Source organism: Lactuca sativa, chromosome 7, assembly GCF_002870075.4.
Source record: "Lactuca sativa cultivar Salinas chromosome 7, Lsat_Salinas_v11, whole genome shotgun sequence".
In the NCBI taxonomy this organism is placed as follows: domain Eukaryota; kingdom Viridiplantae; phylum Streptophyta; class Magnoliopsida; order Asterales; family Asteraceae; genus Lactuca; species Lactuca sativa.
The window spans coordinates 154,123,880-154,134,032 of NC_056629.2; the positions used below are offsets into that span (position 1 = coordinate 154,123,880).

At 36.5% G+C, this 10,153-nt stretch overlaps 1 protein-coding gene across 1 annotated transcript; it reads right to left on the reverse strand.

The window, feature by feature from the left end:
* Nucleotides 1–5,717: 5,717 nt before the first annotated feature.
* Nucleotides 5,718–7,364, reverse strand: LOC111904214 (leucine-rich repeat protein 2). Its single transcript, XM_023899995.3, has 7 exons — nucleotides 7,140–7,364; nucleotides 6,825–6,957; nucleotides 6,658–6,729; nucleotides 6,431–6,574; nucleotides 6,270–6,341; nucleotides 6,117–6,188; nucleotides 5,718–5,988 (listed from the first exon to the last, which is right to left on the reverse strand). The coding sequence occupies exons 1-7, from the start codon at nucleotides 7,216–7,218 to the stop codon at nucleotides 5,922–5,924; spliced, it is 639 nt and encodes a 212-aa protein (XP_023755763.1). The 5' UTR covers nucleotides 7,219–7,364; the 3' UTR covers nucleotides 5,718–5,921.
* Nucleotides 7,365–10,153: the final 2,789 nt, after the last annotated feature.

Here is a 10,153-nt window from a genome sequence, read left to right on the forward strand (position 1 = left end):
CATACTCGTCCCTACAACGGTTAGACTCAAACAAGAGCTGCGCAATAGGGACAAATCCAGTACTCTGAGATTATTCAACCCTGATCACATGTAATGTGACGTATTCACCTAATGGCTAACTTCCATCACGCAGAGTCCCACGTAGCACAAAGCAAGCAGCATTCGGACGGAGGAAAACTGCTCAAGCAAATCTGTCCTTAAAATGAGAAGCTGAACTAGCATATAATGCTAAGCTCATACTACCAGGCATAACCTAATTAGGCTATCCTACTACTATCTACTCAATACTAGCATGCAATTCTCATAAGCTGAAGCACATAAAGCAGGCACATAAGGCATCATTCCTAGATCCTTAGTCCTATTCTAGCATGCTGTTCTACTGAATCTGATAAACATAATATAACATTGTATGAGTACTTTGGGGAATACTTACTTGAGCTCGGCCAGTCGCGCACATCACACACTTCATTCTTTCTTAAAACTCTTTACTTAATCCTTTAGAACACTTTTTCTTTTTTTGAAATCCTTTAATCCCTTGATTTGAGTTCAGACACCCCCGAAGGTGTGTCCGAATCCCTCATACCAGGGCTCTGATACCAACTTGTAAAGACCCAATTTTCAAGTCCAAAATTTTCATTTTTAATTAAACACTTTTCAAAACATTTGAAAATAAACAACATTCGATCATATCATTTCTTAAAACATATTACATGTCCGAAAACCAAAACATGGAATCAACCATAGTGTCAGAATACAAATCCCAAAACAATATCATAGTGCGGAAAACAATATGTGTGTATAATGTGCCGCTACCGTGCCAGCTCCTTCCCCTTCGCTGAAGAGGTACCTGAAACCAAAACTATAAACTGTAAGCACGAAGCTTAGTGAGTTCCCCCATAATACCTCATACCATGCAATCATACAACGAACAGCTAGGAGATACGGGCCTTGCTCACACTCATGGAGATACTGGCCTCGCCCACACTCCGCTATCTGGGAGATACGGGCCTCGCCACACTCCGCTATTTGAGAGATACGGGCCTCGCCCACACTCTGCTATCTGAGAGATACGGGCCTCGCCTACACTCTGCTAGCTGAGAGATACGGGCCTCGCCCACACTCCGCTACTAAACCATAGCATACAAGTATGACACAGACAACGAGTATAAACAATTCTATCATACTGGCATATATCATAATCAAACTCAACTATGAGATACGGGCTCTGCCCACACTCCGATACTAACATATCGTCTATACGGGCCGGCCTTGGTGCCTTAGACCCGTTCCTACTGGAAGGAAACTCACCTAGAAAAGTAGCTACCGAAAATCTGACTGCTAGACGTCTGACTGCTGCACCGGTAATCCTCCAGCTATAAATCCATAAACATAGATTAGCCACTCATAAATACCCTTAGGTCAAAAGACTGACCCACCCCTACTCCAATTCTACTAACCCAGTCCTACTCTTCAAGTCCCTCTTCCCACTCACTGAGTCACCCTTAACTCACTACTTGGGACGATTGAACCGACTTGCGATCCAACTCGCCGAGTCCAAGAGCAACTCATCGAGTCCCCACGAGCAGATCTCCTACTCGCTTCCAAATCCTCACCAGAGCATCCTTTATGAGAATTTGGGTTTCTGGACTATTGCTACACATTAAATCGCTAATTCTACGTGCAGATGCGAAGGGTTGGACCTTCAACACTTAAACCTCTCTTACTCAGTAACAGTTCATATGACTCGCCGAGTTTTAAGAACAACTCGTCGAGTTCCAGGCAATCTTCATAGGACTCGCCGAGTTGTTCATCCAACTCGAGGAGTCTAAGCCCAACTTCATAGAACTCGCCGAGTTCCACTTTGGGACTCGCCGAGTCCTTTCAACCCATTTCCTAAACAGACCAAATCTGAGACATGCAACGCTTCCAAGCCATAGATATATGTTCCTGGGGCATGCTTATCACGTAGAGTTGCAAACTTTACGTGCATGCATGGCCCTATAAGCTCCAAAAGGCAAATCCAAGCTCTTTATGAGGTCATACACTCAATAGGGACCTCAATCACTTCAACCACAGAGACTTTATACTTCTAAGATGCCCATAAGGTCCATATATGAAGTCCTTTCATAACATAGAGCATAAACACATGAAGTTTGAGGTTTTAGGGCTTGCAAACCGCCAATTTGGGACAAGGGGATCTAATGAACTAGTGATCAAGGTAAGAAATTTTCTACCTGAATGAAAGCTTCTCACAGTGTAGATTCCGGATCTACCTCCCCTCCTTGCACTCTTCAACCTCTTTCTTCTTCTTCTAAGCTCCAAACTTCCTTCACAAAGCCAAAATCACTCACAAGAACAATATAGGGGCTAGGGTTTTGCTCTACAGCTCTCTGGAACTGTTAGGAACAAAGGAGGCCAAGTTAGATTGTTTAAATAAGGTGCAAACACCCGGGTTACGATTTTTGCCCAAACAGGGCCTACTCGCCGAGTCCGGGAACCGACTCGCCGAGTCCAAAGCTTAGACCCCGCGTCTCATCCCTCTTCTACTCGGCGAGTTGGTCCTTCAACTCGCCGATTCCAAGGCGAAATGCATTATTTAAGAAATATTAATTACAAGGAATACGTACCAGGAACCAGGTGCTACATAATGATCCCTCACTATGTCTTTCTCATCCATTTGACTTAATCCTTATTTATTGTCCAAGTTGTTGGAAATAATTATACACATATATAGATTTGAACTTACCTTTTGATCCAAAATTTGGTACCTTAGAGTGTCCCTCATGATGGTTCTTATGATCATTATGTAAGTCGTGATTGTTGTTCACACAGAAATCACCTAAATCCTCCACAAGTCCATGTAGTTATTCACTTAGCAAACCTATGTTTTTTTAAACAGAAAATACAAATATATACTAAACTACTCCTAAATTATTCCACCTATGTTCACAGTTAGACTTGAACCCTCGACCTCAAATAGAGTGGGCAACACTGGATACCGCTGTGTTAGAAGCCCTTTGGTAGTAAACCTATGTTACATATGATAAAATAATAATATATCTACCATAGATTAAAGAGTAATCAAATCATGTGTGTTTTTTAGAAGAGAACACAAAAGAACCATCATCAATTGTTTTTCTTCCATTTGTAGATCCATAAACTTCGTTTTCATGAGTAGATCATCATACACCCTAAGATGCATGGATCATCCGCTTTGTCAAAGATTTCTTGAGGTATACATTTAAAGTTCATTCAAATACCTCTAGCACTCAATTCATTACCAATCTCTGGAATTACCCGCTCACCTATGGTGAGTTACAAAATGCAAAGTGGGCAGTACCCAATCTACCCACTCTTCCAACTTAATTGATGAGATCTCTAGTGAAATCTTGTCTAATTCATAAACAACAAAGTGAACACAATTCCTTCCAATGATAGCCTTCATCTTTCATCGCTACTTATTGTAATCTACATCCTTGATCCACTTATCACTTGGGAAAGAAGAATTTGGTGTAACGTAAGAACCATCAACATAACCAAATTGGATGGGGACTAAGGATGTTATTCGGGTCGGAACACTGGACTGACCCGAACCCGAATAACCTGAAAACCAAATAAGGCTACTTGAAGGAACCGAAACCCAAACCTATTAACCTAATACGGGTTCGGTTCGATTCGGATATTAATTAGTCGGTTCAGCTATTACCCGAATAATCTGAATAACATTCACAATATGATTAATGCCATAATATAACTAGAAATAACCAAATAAACTATATAATGATTCCATAACCCGAATAACATTTACAATATAATTATAAACATTGTATTTTTTTTATTACTTTCGTTGCTTATGATTTCATAATAAAACTTTTAAAGAAACAAATTTGTTGATTGAAAATAATGAAAGTATACATAATTGTATCAAATGTGCAAAAAAAATGTCATAATTTGTGTAGTAAGCATGAACAGTAAGGACAAACATATAATTGTAGGCTTACATATAAACACGAATTATATGTTTGGTATGTTTTTGTGCTACTCGATATACACTGAAAATGATTTCACTTTTTCTTTAAATTTTTTGTAACACAAGTTAACTATTCTTGTGATATAAGAATATAAAATCCCAACACTAAAACCAAGAAAATCGGGCAAATAACGAAGACACTATGACAGTTCAAAGTTGCCTTAAAATTCTGCAAACATGCTGAAATTTCAGGCCGAGTATTTAGAACCGAATAAGCTTTTATTTGGGTAACCTGGACCGAAAAACCCGAGAACCGAATAAGCCTAATATAGATACCCGAAACCCGAACCAAATTGCATATTCGGGCCTAATTCGGTTCGGTTATGTTCAGGTTTTCGGTCCAAACGCTCATCCCTAATGGGGACAATTACATGAGGGGGATGAATTATTTTATATATCCGACATCTTGATAACCTGTGAAAATACATGTTGTGATACGACTTGTTGATATCTTTTATCAAAACGGTTCACAATCCCTAAACGAAGAACGTGAACCAAATGAACAACCGATTATGAAAACGTACTCATTTGAAAAAAATAATGGCTACCCAAGATACCATATACCAAATAATAATGTAAAAAATCAACCATATAAAATACAATCCATTAAAAAATAGAGATTTTCATGGTTTCACTACAGATACGATAGTGTACATCAACAAGAGAAGCTGGATCTATCTTTATTCCAACAAGAATCCAAACTAAGCGATTACAAAATATCAAACCAAATAGCAATGTGTTTCCATGATGTAAGCCCATTAAAATCAGTCATTAAACTATCGTTCACACGTGCTTCTATATTTACTCCAAATACCCAAATACAAGCCCAATGTTGTGTTTGGCGTTAGCTGATAATTTAGCTTATTTTTCAAGTTTTTTTTATGTTATCGTGTTTAGTAAGCCAAAAAATAGTTTATAAGCTAACTTTTTGAAAAGCTACTTAGACTAGCTTTTTATGAGCTTTTTTAAAAATTTTCAAATACACTCCTTAATTAATTATAGAAACACATACTCTTACATATCTTTTTATGTAATTTTATATATTTCAGTTAGTTTTACTAAAAGCTAGTTTTTTATTTAACAGCTAGCTTTTCAACTAACAGCTAGTACGCCAAACATAACTCAAGATGATTACATTTTATTTCTCGAACCCCCTAATTAATCAAAAAAAATGTATTGTTTTAAGGAAATAATACATCTGAATAAAAATCATACCGAAAGTCTACATTGCTCTCAAATGTGTTGCTCATTTGGAAAAAGAAATTAAATATGAAAACCCTAGCAAAGTGTTCGAGTTGTATAGGGTTTCCAAACAAACAACACAAGCAACTACTTTTAGTGTCGATTCCAATGATCTAACATAGAAACCAAACACAGTATAACTGAAGCATGTTTGATGCAGTCTCTAAACAAACGTTCAAAAGCCTCAAAACCTCTGAACAATTAAGAAACCCTACATACTCTTAACCAAGAGGTTGGAATCATTCTACACTAAACCACTAACGATTTAACCATTATGTTGCACTTGTGGTCTTAATTTTAACAAAGTAACCTAAAACCAAACACAATAACTACTATCACAAATTCACAACCCAATCTAACATACATGCTTTGTTTCTAGCCTAAATTACAAATCAAACTTCCAAGACACATCAAGTCTCGAAGCCAAGTCTAAATAAAAAAAATATACCAGCATCAAATCAACTATAATTCCATTAATACGATACACAATAAAAATATACCTTTTCTGTCTTTTAAGATTAATTATAAATACAAAAGACAAATATAGAAAACAGATCTCGGGCTAATGAAAAGATTATATCTTGGTAATGACTTGTTGCAACTACAATGAACATCATCAATAAATCCAAGCATCAACCATTTCCTTAATTTAGCATCCAAAATCATAAGAAACGAGTCCTTGCAGCTCTGGTCCATTTAATTTGTTGTTTTCAAAACTGACAAAAAAAAAACAAAACTATTAATTCCATATAATACGAAAAATAAAGAATGAAAATGGTATATTGCTATGAAAGTAAAGATTAAAAAGGTACAAACTTTAATAAGAGTATTGCAAAAGAATCACCTTTCCATGGGGAAACTTGTGAAAGGACCATCAATAGGTATTGTTCCACAAAGATTATTATTAGAAACATCACTGCAAGATCATTAACAATCACAATCATCAAACATGAACTTATAAATATATTCGTATGAAATATGAATCCTTAAAACTTACAAAATTTTAAGGTTAGAAAGAGTTGTGAGCTCTCTTGGAATGGGGCCTGACAGCTTGTTATTGTTTAATCGCCTGCAAAAAACGATTTATAATCTCATGTTCTTTTCTAAAAAGATCAACTTTTTCCAAAAAAAAAAAAAAAATCAAAATTATATGCTTACAGAAATCTAAGAGACTTCAATTTAGACAATGATTTTGGGATTTCCCCTTCGAAATTGTTGCCATATAAATCCATGCTAACAAGGTTTTTCAAGTTCCCTAATTCTTTCGGGATTTTGCCTCCGATATTGTTCCAGTAAAGCTCCCTGTAATTTGTTAATAATTTAAATTTTTAATCCTCGAAACATATAAAATTAAGAGATTAAAGAGTTGTGAGAGAGAATAATACAAGTATTGAAGATGCTTGAGTTCACCAAGCTCAGAACCCAATGATCCAGAAATGTTGGAATTTCCCAAATCCCTGAAATCGAAAAAAATAAAAACTTTATCCAAATTGAAATTGAAAAAAGAAACTTTAGAAATTGGAAGTTTTATCAAAGAATTTCTCGATCTTACAATCGAATAACATGGCTGTTAGCATCGCAGGTAACATGGAACCAGGTACAAGGATTTACAAGGGTAGGATCCCAGCTCTGTAAGACGTTTTTAGGGTCAGAAAGTTTGCTTCTAAGAGCATGCAAAGCATTTCCTGAAATATCAACATGGAGAATCATAAATTCAACCTGGATATGAGATGGGTTTTGAAGAATTCAATTTAGGGCTCAAAACCCATGAACGATTTCTCAAAACAACATAGATTTAACGCGTTTAAATGGAAAATTTTAAACCCTAAAAGAGAGAGAGAAACAGAATCAGAACCAGTGAGTTTACCTTCGGAATTGGTGCATAGTATGGGAATGAGAGAGAGGGAGACTGATAGAAGGAACAATGAGAAGCTAAAAGACGCCATTTTTATGAGAATTAAAGGATTTTTGGAGTGGGGTTATGAAGAAGATGGGTAGGGAAGAGGTGTATAACTGTATATGGTCAAAGTAAACTCGATGGAAAGGAAAGGACATGGAAAAGTCTCACGTTTTGGCTGTGAACTTGTAATGACTCATGATTGTTGTTGAGCTATTGTTTTATAAAGCACTAAGATTGAGAAAATGACATAAATGGTACCTCAAAGTTTTTTTTTTTTTATATATAATTTATTTATTTATTTATTACCATAGTTACATGCTTTTTTTGTTCTAGTATTGATATTTAATACTTTATAAATTTTCTCAACTTATAAAAGTTAAATTAATTATTTAAATTAGGAAATAATAAATATTGAGTTGTAATGGATTCTTATCAAACGGTGTTCACTAATATAACGCACTATACCACTAATGATTTGTTAATTATAAAGTAAGCCAAATAGGTTATCCATTTTCGAAAAAAGACAAAACACAAGATTATAAAAAATCTTATAATATTGGTGTGGTGTTTGTATGAATCATTATCGTACTAACAATTGTGTTATTTTCTATTTTGAATTTCCTTTTACCTAGATGATTTGAATAAGAATGTTAATAAAAAAGTTTGCTGAAAAAGTTCTTTAATCGTATAGATGTCAATGACATTTAATTTTGTTTTTAGGTAACATTTAACATTTCATGTGCTTCAGTTGACACATGTTTTTTTTTCTTATATTGAAGGTTGTCTATGAAAAAGACCAGGCTGTTTATATCTTATCTTTCCCTTATTCCATCCTTATGACATTGAGATTTTCTTGATGTTTGTTAGTATTTGTTATTTAAAATTAACGAACTCTTATGTTTATATGAAATATAGATATTATTATATATTCTTCTTCGAACTACATCTATATAAAAATAAAGTAATCACATATGACATATGTGCCATGAGGATGAAGTTATGATTTAATGGAAGATATTTGGTATGTCATAACTAAATAAACAATTGCCATGAACGTGATTATTATTTCAAGTACATGAATATTATGACCAAAATAAGGACTACAACGAGGGACACGAGACACATGACAGTTAGAGGACTAAAAGTGCCTATAGAAGAGAGTAAAGGGGTTATTATGAAAATAAAATCAATCTCCTTGACTTCCGTTCTTTTTTGGCGTGTTTATATCTACAACTGCTTTTAGTCATAGTGGGGGTCCACGGTCCACCTTCAGGAGCCAGTGTTTCGGTCAGTTTAGTTTTACTAAATTCATAATTTGGCCACAAATCTTTGGTTTTTTAATAATTTGGTTGCTTTATTTTGCCACCATGTCAATTGACTCAGTTTTGCCTTAATCTGTTAGCCCGTCGATGGAAGTGCTACCCATTTTTTTTTCAAGAAATATATTAAAACAAACAAAATTGGTAAGTTATTTTTCCAAAATTAAACTAAAAGCAGAGCACTTCTGGGGAAGATTTGATTTCAATGAAAGCAAATCAGATTTCAATGAAAGCAAATCAGAGCACTTCTGGGGCAATCCCTACTCACGTGGCCCAACTGGCCACAACTATAACATCCCGATCTCACCGCTCGGCAAGCCCTACTATGCAGATTTCCACATTTTCCGCAACATCACCGACCATGATGGCCTCTATTACGAGGATCCAAAGCCTTGGGCCTCTTAGCCTGGTCCACGGTCGTATGTACCTGCTCCGGCTTCCGTTTCAACTGAAGCTCCAACTCAATTTCCTATTCACGGGCCTCCTCAATCATATCATTAAAATTCAGAAAACCCCGAAAAGCTCACAGACTCTCTGATAACCTCTCTCAGCATGTCATAGTATCTCGTCTTCCTCATCTCCTCATCTGCAGTGTACTGCGGGACCAACAAAGCCCTCTCCCTAAATTTGACGGTAATCTCCGTCACTGTCTCAGTAGTCTAACTATGGTCCTAGAACTCCCTTTCCAGCTTCTTCACCTCAATACCTGGTGCAAACTCACTATGAAATCTCTGAACAAAATCCTCCCAGGTTATCACTTCCATTGCCGTCATCCCTACGGCTCAGGTAACCTCCTTCCACTAGTCTCGTGCTCTGTCCCTCAACAGGCAGGATGAAAATCCCACTTTTGCCTTCTCAGGGAAAAGCTCTTCTGCTGAGCATTCTCCATGTCAGCGATCCAGTGACGACTAGGGATAGGGTCCTTAGCCCTAAGAACTCAGGAGCTCCACAAGCCTTGAACTACCGAAAAGAGGGAGCTCGAGCTTGTATCTGACCCGCAACAATATCAATTGGAGAGGACATGAGCCTCTCATCAATCAACTCCAAAATCCCCTCTTTGATGGTATTGAACAACATAGGGGTAGCACCCAAGATACCGCGAGTAACCTCAACCGAAATGAACTCACGCAGTCTCTTGTCAATTGGTTCAAGACCTGAACCAGAGCCTGAACCAAAACCCGAACCTGAATCTCCTCGAGTAGTCATCACCATCCTTAAACTGAAACACAACATATAAACAATCATCATATGACTCAATAGAAAATTGATGGGGAATCTAGGTTACAACTACAATGCCTTAAGCGGAAAAACAATCAAAACAATTCAATTGATTAGGGCACATGCAACCTAGTTTTGATCTATGTCTTTCACATATTAGCAACATACTATGAACACTAGCATACAAAACTTTCCTATGAACAAACTAATTCATAAGACAAGAAAAATAACCTTGAGATCGTTATTTTAAACAATCTTGAATCCTTATTCTTCAAAACTTTGGTAGCTAGCACTACAAGCGTCGTGCCTCTGATGGTTCACACCCAAGACTAGCAATTAAGGATTATGGAGAGGGTGAAAGAGAATTTCGGCCATAAGTTTTCTAGGGTTAGGAGTGCCGAATTTGTGAAGCCTAAGGCTCTTTATATAGATGAGGTAGCTTAG

What these genes read in the sequence shown, in the direction of transcription:
- LOC111904214 (XM_023899995.3), bottom strand. Translation starts at nt 7,218, where the DNA reads ATGGCGTCTTTTAGCTTCTCATTGTTCCTTCTATCAGTCTCCCTCTCT. An exon ending in AACAGCCATGTTATTCGATT is followed by an intron (nt 6,730 to 6,824) that starts GTAAGATCGAGA and finishes TTTCGATTTCAG; the next exon opens with GGATTTGGGAAATTCCAACA. An exon ending in CTCAAGCATCTTCAATACTT is followed by an intron (nt 6,575 to 6,657) that starts GTATTATTCTCT and finishes AACAAATTACAG; the next exon opens with GGAGCTTTACTGGAACAATA.